Source organism: Podarcis bocagei (assembly GCF_964188305.1).
Source record: "Podarcis bocagei genome assembly, chromosome: Z".
Classification (NCBI taxonomy): domain Eukaryota; kingdom Metazoa; phylum Chordata; class Lepidosauria; order Squamata; family Lacertidae; genus Podarcis; species Podarcis bocagei.
The window spans coordinates 15,643,025-15,657,840 of NC_138140.1; the positions used below are offsets into that span (position 1 = coordinate 15,643,025).

At 44.6% G+C, this 14,816-nt stretch overlaps 1 protein-coding gene across 1 annotated transcript; it reads right to left on the minus strand.

The window, feature by feature from the left end:
* Positions 1-1,247: 1,247 nt before the first annotated feature.
* CEL (carboxyl ester lipase) lies at positions 1,248-14,771 on the minus strand. Its single transcript, XM_081179229.1, has 11 exons — positions 14,514-14,771; positions 13,945-14,095; positions 12,134-12,256; positions 10,303-10,500; positions 9,416-9,546; positions 8,150-8,257; positions 7,104-7,221; positions 5,740-5,926; positions 4,909-5,112; positions 2,759-2,956; positions 1,248-1,540 (listed from the first exon to the last, which is right to left on the minus strand). The coding sequence occupies exons 1-11, from the start codon at positions 14,571-14,573 to the stop codon at positions 1,345-1,347; spliced, it is 1,674 nt and encodes a 557-aa protein (XP_081035355.1). The 5' UTR covers positions 14,574-14,771; the 3' UTR covers positions 1,248-1,344.
* Positions 14,772-14,816: the final 45 nt, after the last annotated feature.

A 14,816-nucleotide genomic window follows, 5' to 3' on the forward strand; every position in this document is an offset into this window, starting at 1 on the left:
CCCAGCTTTGTGCCGTGAGCAAACAGTTATTCCTCCCCCCCCCCCCGAAAGGATGCTATTGAACTGGAAAAGCAGGAGAGGCTGTAAGAACGGAGATTTGGGTGCTTCCCTGCCATGTACGGAAGTTCATTCACTGGTGCTCATGTGAGTTTTCTGCAATGTCCACTACAAAACACTGTCCTGTATCCCCCCTGCACTTAACATGAGAATAGGAAAACAATAACCACCAGGATGGTGTTCAGATGAGGGTGGAATGAACCACGCTGAGCCCACAATCAATTCTTACCTGGAAGCACCACTTCATTATTAAATGAAGGAGAGGCATGCTAGTTTTTAAAAAACTGCATGGGGTAGGTAGAAAGGTGTTCTTTTCCTCCCCTCTGGTAACACTGTTAATTCAGGTGGGCTCATCCAGTGAAACTGATTAGCAGGAGAACGAGAAAAGGAACTGCTACTTTCTCTTATACTGCATAGAAATTGAAACTTTTGGGTTGGGCTATACATATATTTTTAAAATTTCAACTGTCCTGAAGTTAAAACAACAGTAAGAAATATGAAATAAAGAAAACAATTTTTTTTTCATAGTTTCCTACAGGAATGTTATTGTAGGGTTATAAATAACCAGTGCTTTTTTTCCTTTAAAAAACGTTTAGGGGTACTCTCATTTTCTTACTCATACTGAAATACTGCCCCTCAATGAGGCCAAACTTAGATTCACAAAATCCTTAGGGGTATGCGTCCCCCTAGAAAAAAAGCACTGTAGATAACTGAAGTGATGCTGAAACAGACCGAATGTAACTCATGGGTCTAAGTCTAGGGACCCAGCAGACAACTCCTCTTTCTGGTTGAGCATGTTGGATTTGTGTGGCCATACAATGGTCCTTGGAAGAACACAGATTAGCACATTCCGTCCCTCAGATATCAGAGATGTAGCCAGGTATCAGAGATGTAGCCAGTTTACTTCCCTTCAGAGGGGCTGCTACTCTGCTTTCTGTCCATGAATCCCCTCCCTCCTAATTATGTGACTGGTGTGCATTTTGCCTTCAGTGGGGCATCTCATTTGGAGCCAAGCAGGCAGTCATGTACAAGCATGGATCATCTCTTGCAGAGAGCAAGAAGATCTACTGGGGCTGTTGTCATGGCCAGAATTCTAAAGGTGAGACACAATCCTTGGAAGTTTGTAAGCAGAGGTTGGATGAATGGTCTATGAATAAGGGCAAAGAACAAATAAACTCACAATCTCTGCAAAGAGTTAAAATTTATTTATTTATTCATTCTGAATCTGGGTTGGTTGGTTGGTTTTGGTTCTTGGACAAATGGAAGCGACCGGTTCCCAAGTAGTTTCTACTTCTCATCCAAGGTGACGGGTGCGTCTGGCAGGCTCCTGTAGGCGACAGTCCAGAAATTCACGAAAGGAGCTCTCAGGCCTTGCTTCGCTGACTCGTAGTTGATGTCCTTGTTGATCTCCAGGTAGTAGCCATGCTGAGTATCATAAGGCACCCACCCAATGGGGACTTCCGATTCCCCTTTGTTGGGGTCACTAGGAAAGGGTGAAGAATACAAACACACACTCAGTGGAAGGTTTGTGACTGGCACAGTACCAGCTTAAGTAATATAAGTTGCTAAGCATCTCATAAGATGAGGCAGGGAGGGCTATAACTCAGCGGTAGAGTCTTGCATGCAGAAGGTTCCTGGTTCAAACCTCAATGGCATCTCTGCTGATAATCAGTATATAGACAATACTGAACTAAATGGCCCAAAACTATGATAATGGTATAAGGCAGCTTCCTGTGTTTCAAATTTAGAACAGAGGCAGCCAACATGGTGTAGTTGTTGAACTACAACTTCCATCAGCCCCGGTCATGGTTGGCCAGTGGTGAGGAAGGATGGGAGTGGTATCTTGAGGGCACCATATTGACTATCCTTGATTCAGACAAACAGGGACAAAGATGTCAGAAGTATGGGAAATAGTCCTTCTGATATTTATTTATTTATATATTGCATTAGCCATGTGGCCATAGCATGATATACATTAAGATAACAACATAAAATGGGGGTGGGGAGGTAAAGGTAGATATCGTCCTGGGCGATTACTTAGAGAAAGAAAAAAAGAAGAAAAAACAAGGGGAAAAAAACTGCTGAGGCTGGAGGAGGACCGTTAAAGGGTCCTTCGGCTCCTCAGATTTGTCCTAACTCGATTGTCCTTGTACAATACGGCTACTTGGAATTTCGTTCGATTGTGCGGTGTGTCGCCTGCAGCTGTGGTGTTAAGGAAGAAGTTAGTGCCGCTTTGGGAAATAGTCCTTATGCAGAGAAGGCTGAAGGGACTAGGTCTGTTCAGCCTGGATAAAAGGCGACATGGGGCATGATACCACTAAGAACCCAAGAGCCTGACTGCTGCATCAGAGCAAAAAGGGCCCAGCATCCTGCTTTCACTGTGTCCATTGCAGGTGTCTCAATGGGAAGCCTACAAGCAGCCCCTTTCCAGTTGCTCCGCATCATCTGTTATTGAGAGGAAGACTTCTTTTTTCTGCCACCTGAGGATAGAACCAGTTTAAATGGGCTTGTTACAGGAGGAGATATTTGGGTTGAAGATAGAAACCGCTCAGCAATGGAGGTCAGTTGCATAGAGTGGTCTGACCTCAGCAATTATCAGGTGGTTCGCAGTGGGGAGAAATAATAGGGTTTTAAAAGCTGGACGTCTCGTGTTTAGGGGTTTGGGAGAAGGACACTGGCAACAAAGTTGAGCAGGCCTTACCCTGTTCTGGCAAAGTTTGTCCAGTAAGCTATCATGTCCTTAGAAACCTTTCTGTGCTGAGCTCTGTAGCCCAAAGGAGTGGCAAAAGGTTTCCCAAAGACATACTGAAGGTCATCAGCATGGTCTGCACCAACCCAGCTGGGATAGACAGGCATCCGCGAATCCTGGGAAAACAGGTAGCTGTAAGTCTTGGCACTCCTAAAATGAGGGGGAGGGAGAGAGAGAGAGAGAGAGAGAGAGAGAGAGAGAGAGAGAGAGAGAGGGGCATGGTGAGTAAGGAAAGAAACAGCAAAATTCACTGGGACTCAAACTCCTCTCCCAACATTCTTACTGGACATTTTTTATTTTTATTTTAGCTTTCTATATTTTATCTGTCTTGTTTTTATTTGTGTAAGCTGCCTTGAGTCCCAGTCTGGATAAAAGGCAGGATATAAATAAATATAATATAAATAATAAGTCTTGCCCATTACTTTAAGTGGGTCTCCTCCAAGTAGGACTAGTATCCAACGCAATCTTCTTCAGTTTTGTAGTCAGAGTTAATTCTGCTCAGGATTAACCCACTGAAATTAATATCCATGACTAACTTATGTCCATTAATTAAAACGGGTCTACTCATTAGGAGGACTGACTCCCTTAATATTCATGTTGCTCAATGGACGTCAAAATTAAAATACACAATAAAATAGCCCCGTTAAAAACATTAAAATATCAGCACTTGTAGTTGACATGTTTAAACAGCATAGCAATTAAAACAGGAGACTTGGGGTCAAGAAATTAAGGGGAATGCAAAGAGGCACATCTTGAAAAGATGGCAGAACAGCAGTGCAGATGGTGCCTCTTGTAGATCAGCAGGGACAGCGGTCCATAACACTAGTGCCACCAAAGGAAAAGGTCATCTCTGCCTTACCACAAACTAATAATAATTGGGCCTTGAAAAACTAATGTTATTAATTTATTTCTTATGCTGCAACCATCTCACTGAGTTGCCCCAGCCACTCTGGGCAGCTTCCAAAAAAAAACACAGAGAGAAAGGAGAAAAAAGCTTCCTGAAACAGGGCTGCCTTCATATGTCTATGAAAAGTTATACAGCTGTTTTAACTCTTTGACATCTGCAGGGAGATAAAAAAAATATATGCCTGGTTCCCTGTCACTTCACTTTTTGCAGTGAAGGAACTGCCAGAAGACTCTTGGAGCTGGACCTCAGTGTCCAGGGTGAACAATGGGGGTGGAGGGTTTCATTTGTTGATCTTAATACCCTTTCCGGGAAATGAAGAGGAAGTCTGCCTTTCAGAAAACTGAAGTTGTTATGCCACCCAGAAAAAGTGGTTTACATAAAGCAATGTAAAATATTCTTCAGAAAACAAAACTTTGTTTCTACAGTGTAAGTTGGTTTGAGGCACTTTAGTGGGAGGAAAAGCAGCAAATAAATATAATAAATAAATACTGATCATAGAAGTGTAGAATTGGAAGGGGCCTTGCGGATCATCTAGTCCAACCCCCTGCAATGCAGGAATAGGCAGCTGTGCCATACAGGGATCGAACCTGCAAGCTTGGTGTTATCAGCACCATGGTCTAACCAACTGAGCTAAAGAAACAAGCTGACATAAGAAAATGTTAATCCAGATATAGGTAAAAATATATGTATTAAAATTACATGTCTGCCTAAACAAAAAAGTTTTGAGCAGGCATTGAAAACCATACTGTCAATGGGTCTGCCTAATATCAATAGGCAGGGAGTTCCAGTGAGTAGGTGCTGCCACACTAAAGGATCAATTCCATGCAAGTGCAGAAGAAGGAGGACACAGGATGGTAATACAGTGGTACCTTGGTTTAAGAACAGCTTAGTTTATGAAAACTTGGATTAAGAAGCTGCAAACCCAGAAGTAGGTGTTTTGGTTTGTGAACTTTGCCTTGGAATAAGAACATGTTTCACTTCCTGTTGAGTGTGTTCCATTTGTAAATTGAGTCCCCCGCTGCTATGGGAAAGCATGCCTTGGTTTAAGAATGCTTTGGTTTAAGAACGGACTTCCGGAACAGATTAAGACTGTATAGCAAGGTACCACTGTAAGCAGAGATACTGACTGACCAGCAAGTCTCTCTCTCTCTGAAACCCTAGCTACCAACTCATTCCACCCTCCAGAAACACTCACTTGGCATTTTGGTAATGGAGACTAAGTGTCTGCTGGGTAGGCACCAGAAATATGTAGTCTGTCTCCAGGTCTATCACAGATCTTTTCATGACTTCCTGGTTTGTGTGGTCAGTCCACACCTGGGTATAGAGGGAGAAGGTTTCATTGGCTCCTTCCACCCCCTTCTCCACAGTCAGGCCCTGAGCCACACGGTACATGTCATCCCTGCAGAGAGGAACAAAAGCATCAAACAGCACACGTCAGGCAAGTTCTGGATCCTGGTAGGATGCAGTTAAACCCTTAAAAAAAAACCTTTTATCTATTAATTACAGTGACTAGCAAAACAGAAATTTTCAAATTCTTATAGCAAGATGTTTGAGCTTCCACCTTCATCAACTGTTCTCAGAACTGTTGAGAGCAGCTTCCAAGGTGGCAGTCCTAGAGTTGCGAGGGTGAGACTGCTCAGGGGGGCTTCATTTGCTGAAGCTGAGAAATGGCTGGCACAATCCTCCAGGTGTTTGGGTGCCCCTCCAAAAGTTCTCCCTTTTTGCTAATGTTGGATCTATTCCAACATAAAACCTGTCCAATAGGTTGCGGTTTTCAGCATTAAAGGGTTCAGCAACAAGTTGATTCACTCTTTTTGGTCAAAATTTGTGGTTTCTAAAACATGTGTGTATCAGTAGTTTTATCTACATACGGGATATGACCACCCCCCATTTTTTGCATTCAGTGATATAAATTAGGAAATTAGGAGCAAGGGTGTTCCCCATCTCTGTCTTATGCCACAGGACAAGGCTGTCCTCTCATCCACCCGCATATAATCAGGTTTTGCTCCCCCACCCCACCCCTTACGCTGTGATCTTCACTAGCGGGCGATTGAGAGCAGGCATGTCAATTGAAGCAAAGAAGTGCCCATCCATGTTGTTCACCCCTGCGATGTAGTCAATGTCAGCGGCATTGGCAAAGAGATTTTCTGGGTTATCTGGAAGGAAATCTCCGTCAACCACTGGGGAGAAGGCAAGGTAATGGACGAGAGGATCTGCAGGGGGAGGAGAGAACCAATTGGACTGTTTAGGATAGGAAAGGGATGTCCTGTGTCCTGCAGGAGGGATGTCATATGCTATACTACAGCAAAGCTACTGAACTGCAAATTTCTAGTCCTTGTGATACACAGGCTATGGTAGTAAATAGAACATGATATATAGGTGACTGGGGTTACGTTCCAGGGATCATGCCTGAAGTCAAAACAGAGTATAGTCAAAATACATTGGGTTTAACAGCGGGTGGGATTGCCAAGGTTATTTCTCCTGGACCCCCACCCTCACTTTCCACCACCTGTTAATTAAAAAATAAATATATAAGGCCAAGCACATGAAGCCAGATGTGCACAAGTTAAATGTAAGTTAACTGTATATAACTATCAGAATACCCATTGCTGGGAATCAAGAATTGGGAGAGAGCTGTTATGCTCAGCTCCTGCTTGTGGGCTTCCTAGAAATGGCATCTAGGTTGGCCACTGTGAATTCCTCCAAGGGACCTTGTTGAAAGAGCAAATATTACACTTTGGGATGGGAATTAATACTCTGCCTGTAGCGCTCATCTTCTTCCTTTTCTTATTTAATAGTAATTCCTATTTGAGCATGCTAGGTGACCTCCCAGATCCTCTCCACTTTTCAAATCCTATGTGCTGTCTGTGCATTTTTTGTGTGTGTGTTGCAGAACTGGCCTTGTTACAGGCGCCACATAACGTTCATTCCAGATTTTTCAAAAATCAATGTTAAAACATGGGGGGACGGGGACCACACCATGAAACTCCCTGCCCATTGACAGCAGGCTGGAGCCTTCGCTATACCCTTTCCAGCACCTGCCAAAAAACATTTTCGCTTTCACAAACCTATCGACAGACACGTAGCATGTTGGAATGTTTCTTAATCTGGTTTTTAGCTTATCATTAGTTTTAATTATTTGCTGAAGGCTTTTAATTGTTGCTTTTAACAGGGTTTATTTTTTAAGCATAATTTCATATATTTATTCTTTTCATAAACTGCTTTAAAAGTTTTGTGATATATAAAGATTTTACAAAATAAATAAATAGGATTCATTTTTAAAAGACACTTCTGTTTAGCTTTCCGAAGTCTCTGGAGAGACTGTTGCTCCTCACAGTTTACAGAGGCACCCATTCCCAGCCCCACCTCACCGCTTGAAGTCCAACTTACAGGGCAGATTAAGCACCTCTAGGTGGTAAGCAAGAGTCAGGGCCTTGGGGTCGGTGACCTTGAGGCAGTTCGCTAGCTTTGTGGTGTTGTCTGTTGGGCAGCCAACTTTCTGAGCTACCTGCAAGAAGAGTCAGAGGAGAAATTAAGGCAAGTTCACGTTCAAACAAGACCACTTCCCAATGGACATTTTCCGAAAACCATGTACAGTCATACCTCATGTCACGTTTGCTTCAGTTTGCATGTTTTCAGGTTGCATCCCATGGTGACCCAGAAGTACCGGAAAGGATTACTTCCAGGTTTCGCTGCTCGGGCATGCGCAGACACACAAAATGACACCACGTGCATGTGAATCACGACCTGCGCATGTGCAGACGCGCAGACATGGGTTTCATTCTCTTCAGGTTGCGAACGGGGCTCCAGAACGGATCCCGTCCGCAACCAGAGGTACCACTGTACCTCGCGAGCCAAAGAACACAGCCTATCCCTTCAAAGTCCATAATTCTTCCATACAACATGTAAAAAGTGCTGTGCAAAGGTTTAACTGTCCTATTAGTGACTCCTGCCCAACTGAAGATAGCACAACACTGGAGGCATCAGTCCCCTTTCACCATCCAAGCCTGGGGAAGTAAAGTATGGAATCAGGCACTATCTGAGAAAAGAACAAGAGCAACAAGCAGGCCAGATGTGTTAAATCTAAAGCTTATTTCTCAGTCACCTGGTACCTTTTCATTGAGTTCATCTTACGTTAGGAGAGCGAACATCTCCCTCCAGGTTCACAATGCCCATTATGGGGAGATACGATTCCCAAGGAGTTTTGTTCCCCTGGCATAGTTGTTTTGTACACTTGTCTCTGCTTTGTTATCAGTTCTCACCATCATAAAAAGTACTCCATTTTATCTATAATTTTTCAGAATTCAATGCATCATAATTTCTTGTTTTGTTATTGTCATGCTACATGGATGTGGTTTTTGTGTTACTCCGGAAAAAAATTTTGAAAAATCATTTTGAAAAAAGAAAGAAAACTCTCCAATTTGACACCGCATTACCTTGGTAGCCCAGTAGAGGGGGTTCTTCTGAATGGCCCAAGAGCAGAGGCCGACTCCACTCTGGCTGATAGCCCGCTTGATCAATCCTTTGTTGTAAGGCGACAGCATCTACAGTGCAGGAGAAGGGACAGAAGACAGTCATAGGAGATCATAGGAAGTTGCTTTATACCGAGTCAGACAACCAGTCTGTCGTGATGCTCGGCAGAAGAAGGACTTAATAATAATAATAATAATAATAATAATAATAATAATAATAATAATAATAATAATAATAATAATAATTACTTATACCCCGCCTATCTGACTGAGTTTCCCCAGCCACTCTGGGCAGCTTCCAATCGAGTGTTAAAAACAATACAGCATTATATATTAAAAACTTCCCTAAACAGGGCTGCTTTCAGATGTCTTTTAAAGAGAAGATAGCTGCTTATTTCCTTCACATCTGAAGGGTGGGCACTGATATCCAAGACAAAAAATATAAAGCTCAGAAGGTGGTACTTGGTAAGAGGTCAGCATTCAAAAAATTTCAGCTTCCCTTTGGGGAGGAAAATCAAGCTTCTAGTCCTTATTTTGTTTAGGAAAATAGGAAGCCGCTATCTAGGGTGGGCATACAGTGGTACCTCGGGTTAAGAACTTAATTCGTTATGGAGGTCTGTTCTTAACCTGAAACTGTTCTTAACCTGAGGAAACACTTTAGCTAATGGGGCCTCCCACTGCTGCCGTGCCACCAGAGCACGATTTCTGTTCTCATCTTGAAGCAAAGTTCTTAACCCGAGGTACTATTTCTGGGTTAGCGGAGTCTGTAACCTGAAGCGTCTGTAACCTGAGGTACCACTGTATTTCAAAAAGTGAAAATCCGGACACAAAAGTTGTTGATCTTGTTTTGGCGAAGTTGTTGAACCTGGGGCATTCTGAATGCAAAGTATGTGCTCCACACCACTGAGCTTTGGCCCTTTCTCCTAAAAATATAATAGGATTCTAGTCCTCAAAGTTCTGAATAAAGGGATGCTCTATACCGCTGAGCTATTACAGCCCTTCCCCAAGCTGCCGTTTCACAACAGACCCTCTCCACCCGTCCCTTGCTCCTCCCAGCATTCCACCCCACTCCCTGACTGCCACTCATTCTTCCAGTAGCTCTTTCCCCACAATAACAAAACCACATATTGTGACTCAACTCCTGAACCAATCAAGAGCCCCACACCTAGGAAAAATTAAAATTGAATTGAATTAAACCCTTAACAAAATGAAATAGAAAGGGCCCCATACCTGTAAGGAGACACTGACGGCCCCAGCAGACTCTCCAAAGATTGTGATGTTGTCGGGGTCCCCTCCAAAGTTCTTTATGTTTCTCTTGACCCAGGCAATGGCCATGTGCTGGTCTTTGAGGCCATAGTTACCTGAAAGAAAAGAGCTGGAGTCACACACACACACACACACACACACACACACACACCCCTAGGAGTAAGCCTGCAGGGCTGTTGTCAAGCAGAAAAGTGGGACATAAATATTTCAGTTAAATAAATAAATAAATAAATAACTCAGCTGAGCTTTTCTGAGCCAGACCACTGTGAGGCCAGACCAGGAAAAGCAACTCAAAAAACCTTTAGCATTAAAAAACACCATAAGATTTTGCAGATTAGATGTATTGTGTGTGATTTTCAGTTGTCAGGTACATATACACATGTAGGTGTAGATCAGGGATGGGAAACCAGGAGCCCTCCAGATGTTTTTGGACTCCAACTCCCATCAGCCTCAGCCAGCAAGGCCACCAGTCTGGGATGATGGGAGCTGTATTCCAGCAACATCTGGAAGGCTACAGATCCCCCTTCCCTGAATTAAGGAGGAACATTTCCTGCTGCATGCAAGACATGGAAGAATGCCTCTGAAACAGGCATTCCCTTATTAAATAATTCCTTAGATCAGGGATGGCACTCCAGATGTTGTTAAGACTCCAGCTCCCATCAGCCTCAGCCAGCATGGCCAGCGTTCAGAGGAATGATGGAGCTGCAGTTCAGCAGCATACGGAGAGTCACAGGTTCCCAAGTCCCCAATGAAAAGGTTGGAGGGAAATGGCAAAACAAACTTTAACTTATGCAAAATGACTGCAGCTGCAGGGGGTGGGGGAGAAATATCCCCCCAAAGAAGGGTCTTACCTGGAAGGCTAGCATCTCCTGTGCTTAGGAAACCCAGGGGTCCAAGGCGGTAGTTGAGCGTCACCACAATGACCTTTCCGCGGGTGGCAATCTCCTCCCCGTCGTAGAGGTAGTTGCTCAGGAAGTTGGGTCCCTGGCCGCCACCCCAGAGAAAGGCTCCCCCATAAATCCAGACCATCACTGGCAAGTTGGTGGACACTGAAGCAGAAAGGGAAAGGGATGAAGAAGCAGAGGCGGGAGCCAGCAGGAAGCCAGAACTCAAAGATCTCTGCCTAAATATCCATTGATGACTGATGGGGGCAACAACATTTAAACCAGGAGTGCCGGAGCAGTTTTTTTTAGCTCAAGGGCCACATTCTTCTCTGGGTAACCTCCTGGGAGCCACATGCCAGTGGTGGGCATGGCTAAAGGCAAAAGTGGACAAAGCAAACAATGTAAATTTTACCTTTCATATGGCAGGACTAGTTTCTGCACACGCTCACACACTGTTCTCTGTTCCCTAACCAGGAAAGCAAGAGGCATTGTCAGAGGGTGCAAGGCAGGGTTGGTGAGGGATGTAACTGCAGAGTTTCCCCAAGGCCAGAGAGAGGGAGGGGGCTGGAAGGCTGAGGTCCCCCTCCCACCCCAGTTTAAAGGATACAATGCCTCTATGAGGATTCCCAAAGATGCCAAAGTCATACCTCGGGTTAAAGATGATTTGGGTTAAATCTTTTCAGGTTGCGTCGTGCGGCGACCCGGAAGTACCAGAAAGGGTTACTTCTGGGTTTCGCTGCTCACGCATGGGCAGAAGCAGCAAAGTGCGACCCGCACACATGCAGACGTGCAGACACGGGTTGCATTCTGCTCATGTTACGAATGGGGCTCCGGAACGGATCCCGTTCGCAACCAGAGGTACCACTGTACTGATTTTCGCGCGGCAAGAAATCACATGACCCCCCACCCACCCACACCAGCTCTCATGCAAGCTGTTGTTGTCACCCAGTGCAATGAAAGTCAAAAACAATAGCTCTCCCTCCCACAAATTAACACATGCCACTGCACTGTGAGGAAAACGTCTGCACAAGACCCCATGCTCTGCCTCAGCTATCAGCCAAAGAGCATCGGAAGAGCCCTGCTGGATCAGACCAGTGGCCCACCCAGTCCAGCATCCTGTTCTCACCGTGGCCAGCCAGCAAGTGGGAGCCCAAGAGCCCCCTCCTCTCCTGTGGTTTCCAGAAACTGGTATTCAGAATCATTGCTGCCTCCAACCATGGAAAGAGAGCGTAGCCATCACGGCTAGTAGCCATGAACAGCCTTCTCCTCTTTGCATTTTTCTAATCCCCTTTGAAAGCCATCTAGTTGGTGGCCATCACTACCTCCTGTGGGAGTGAGTTCCACAGTTTAACGCTGTGCTGCGTGAAGAAGGATTTTTCTCTGCCCTGAATCTTCCAACATTCAGCTTCATTGGATGCCCATGAATTCTAGTGTTACAAGAGAAGTGTGTCTGTGTGTGTGGAATTGTCCACTTTCTCCATGCCAGGTGTAATTTTATAAACATCTGTTGTTTCACTTCTCACTCACCTTTCCTCTAAACCAGTGTTTCCCAAACTTGGGTCTCCAGCTTCTTTTGGGCTACAATTCCCATCATCCCTGACCCCTAGTCTTGCTAGCTAGGGATGATGGGAGTTATCATCCAAAAACAGCTGGAGCCCTAAGTTTGGGAAACACTGCTCTAAACTTAAAAGCCCCAAATGCTACAACCTTTTCCTCATAGGGGAGTCATTTGATCACTCTGGCTGCTCTTTTCTGAACCTTTTCCAATTCCACAATATCCTTTTTGATGGACACTGACCTTCTTTTTTCCCTTGAGGGACCCAGATGTTGAGATAAAGACAATCTTGGGTGCCACGCACATCTGTCTGGGTGAGTGTGGACTGCATGCAACGATTCTTATACTCCTTGGCCTGCAGGGTGCCTGAGATAGAAATTGATGAACACACATACAGGACTGTCAGCCTGGCATCCAGAGGGAAGCTTGTTTTGTTTTATATTTTCAAATAGTTCTGGTTGAGCTACACACACACACACACACACACACACACAAAAACACAAAATCACAACACAGCAAAAGAAATATCAAAACAAAAGTGGGTGATTAACACAGAGAGAGGTAAAGCCAAAGGGCATATAGTGTTTGACACCCTGGCAATTATCACTTTGAGCAGCCTGTTGATGTAGTTGCTCTTAAGTCATAAGAACTTAACAACATGCATGGCAGGAATGCCAAAGAAGTGAAGCCTTTCTAGGCGAGTTCAGTATGACAGCATCATACACACATTTAACTTGCATGACTTCAAGGCGGGCTCATTGAAATGGCACAAATTAAATCCAAGGAAGCATCTTGGGATTGCCTGGTGCAAAATGAATTTTCAAGTTCTCCTCTTCGCTCGTGGGGGCAAGGCCTGCCCAGTTCCTAGCTCTGGGAGGCTTCCATGAGATCTTGTAGGGCCACCCAAGTTCCCGCAAAATCTCATGCAAGAGTTCCAGAGCTGGTGCAACTAATGGGCCTTGCCCACCTCCCCACAAGCAAAGCAGAGAGCTTAAAAAGCTCTTTTTAAGCTGGATAACCCAAGCAGACTCAGCACAAAAAAGAGGCTTTAAGCTCTCTGCCTTGCTTGTGAGAGATGCCTGCTCAGCACACCTGCTCCAGGAGGCCAGAAAGTTCTCTTTCTCTCTCTCTCTCTCCCCCCGCCCACTTGCTAGCTGCAGGGTGGCTCCAAAGGTTTGGGTACATGTGGTTTTTGTGCATGGACAGAACTCTTGAAACCAGCACTAGTTGAAATTATATTGTTTATCCTCTGATCTAAAAGTCTTTATTAAGCCGGAGGTTGTTATAACACCTCAATTAACAGAGCCGAATCTGTTTCCGGGACCAAATGAGATCTCAAAATTGCATGGAGTTTTTTTTAGCAACTTTTTAGTAGCAACTTTGGATAGTGACAACTTAAGCTTGGAAGACAACGGGACAGGTCTCTCTGGAAATATGGGGCGGCTATGTTTGGCAAATCGCCTCCTTAGAAAAATTAACTCAGACCCTGAATGTGGCAAGAGCGAAGCACACACACATAAGTGTGTTTTGAATTATTTTATAGAGGTCACATTGATGACCCAAGTCCTCCTGCATTGCACCCCTTTCCTCATAGGGGATTCACTCCAGCTAGGCCATATGGTTAAGCAAAGCATAAAAATGAGTTTAGGAACATTGGAATCTTCCTTGCATTGCTTCAAGCCATTGGTTCATCTTGCTCAGTACTGTCTACACCAACTGGCAGCAACCCTCCAGGGTTTCAGGCAAGGAGTCTCTCCCAGCTGTACCTGTAGATGTCACAGGCAACTGAACAGGTGAACTTTTGCATGCCAGCTCCAGCTGCTGTTTTCTCAATCTGAGCCCCCACCCCACTGTAATTATGGAAGTAACAACACAGGGGCATCTTACATGGTTCTTGTGAGGATTCCTCATATAACGATGTAGAAACCGTTTCCAGCATTTGGAATGTTCATAGGGGGCATTGTTAGTAGTTAAAAGTGCAGACATTGTAAAAAATAAAATAAATTTTTAAAAAATGTTTAAAAAGTGCAGACATCCCCCCGCTCCCTCTTTACCTGGCCAGCCTGGGTGAGGCTGGGGGTCTTCAAGAGTCTTGGTAGGTGCAGCAAAAGGGATTCCTTTGAAGATGTCCACATAATCCCCGAAAAGGCCCAACTTTTTATTGACGCCTTCCACAAAACCTCCTTCCGTGTTCACGATGCCCAGCTAAACCAACAAAAAGGGAAGAAATGTATTTGAGTTTCATGTGCCATTACTTATATAGCCAAACCAACACACACAAACACAATTTTTAGTTGGGGCCGGCAGGAGGAAATGGAAATGGATAGTGGAAACCCTCTAAGATAGTCAAATGAGGACTAAGCATAGCAGGGAGAAACAGAAAATTATCTAAGTGGGAGAATGGAATGTAATCGGGAGTCTCAAACAGAGAATGCTCCATGCTGCAACATTTTGTTGCAGGACCCACTTGTATAACTCTATAAGAACACTTTAAAAAAAATTACCGCAAGCCCCTCTGATCCTATGGATTTAAGAGAATGGTTCTTTGGATCCTGATTCCTGATTAGCAGCAGCTTGGTGGTGGTCCGGTCCCTTAAGCAAATATTTTGGTGCCCATGCTTACCTTTGCTGCCCCCACTGCGCCCAGGCAGAGGGCAAGGCATATTACTTCCCAGCGACCCATGGTGTGCTCCAAATGGGACTTATTCAGTACAGGTAGGTCCCTTTATACCCCAAACCTGGCTCAACTTATCTCTGCATGGGACAAGGGAGTGGCACTATCGTCATGGAAGGTTCTAGGGGGCTGCCAAATAGTTTGGTGTAAATTTCCAAGGTAAATGTGGGGTGAGTGGGGGTAACCTTGAGACTTACCTTGACACAGGCTGAGTTCTGTCCCCATCCATTCAACAGCTGGCATTTCTCTCAC

Excerpts from the sequence above, each read along its gene's own strand:
- CEL (XM_081179229.1), bottom strand. The coding sequence starts at position 14,573 with ATGGGTCGCTGGGAAGTAATATGCCTTGCCCTCTGCCTGGGCGCAGTG. Across the intron at positions 12,257-13,944 it reads GCCTCACCCAGGCTGGCCAG|GCACCCTGCAGGCCAAGGAG; the intron begins GTAAAGAGGGAG and ends TTTCTATCTCAG. Across the intron at positions 1,541-2,758 it reads ACAAACTTTGCCAGAACAGG|TGACCCCAACAAAGGGGAAT; the intron begins GTAAGGCCTGCT and ends ACCCTTTCCTAG.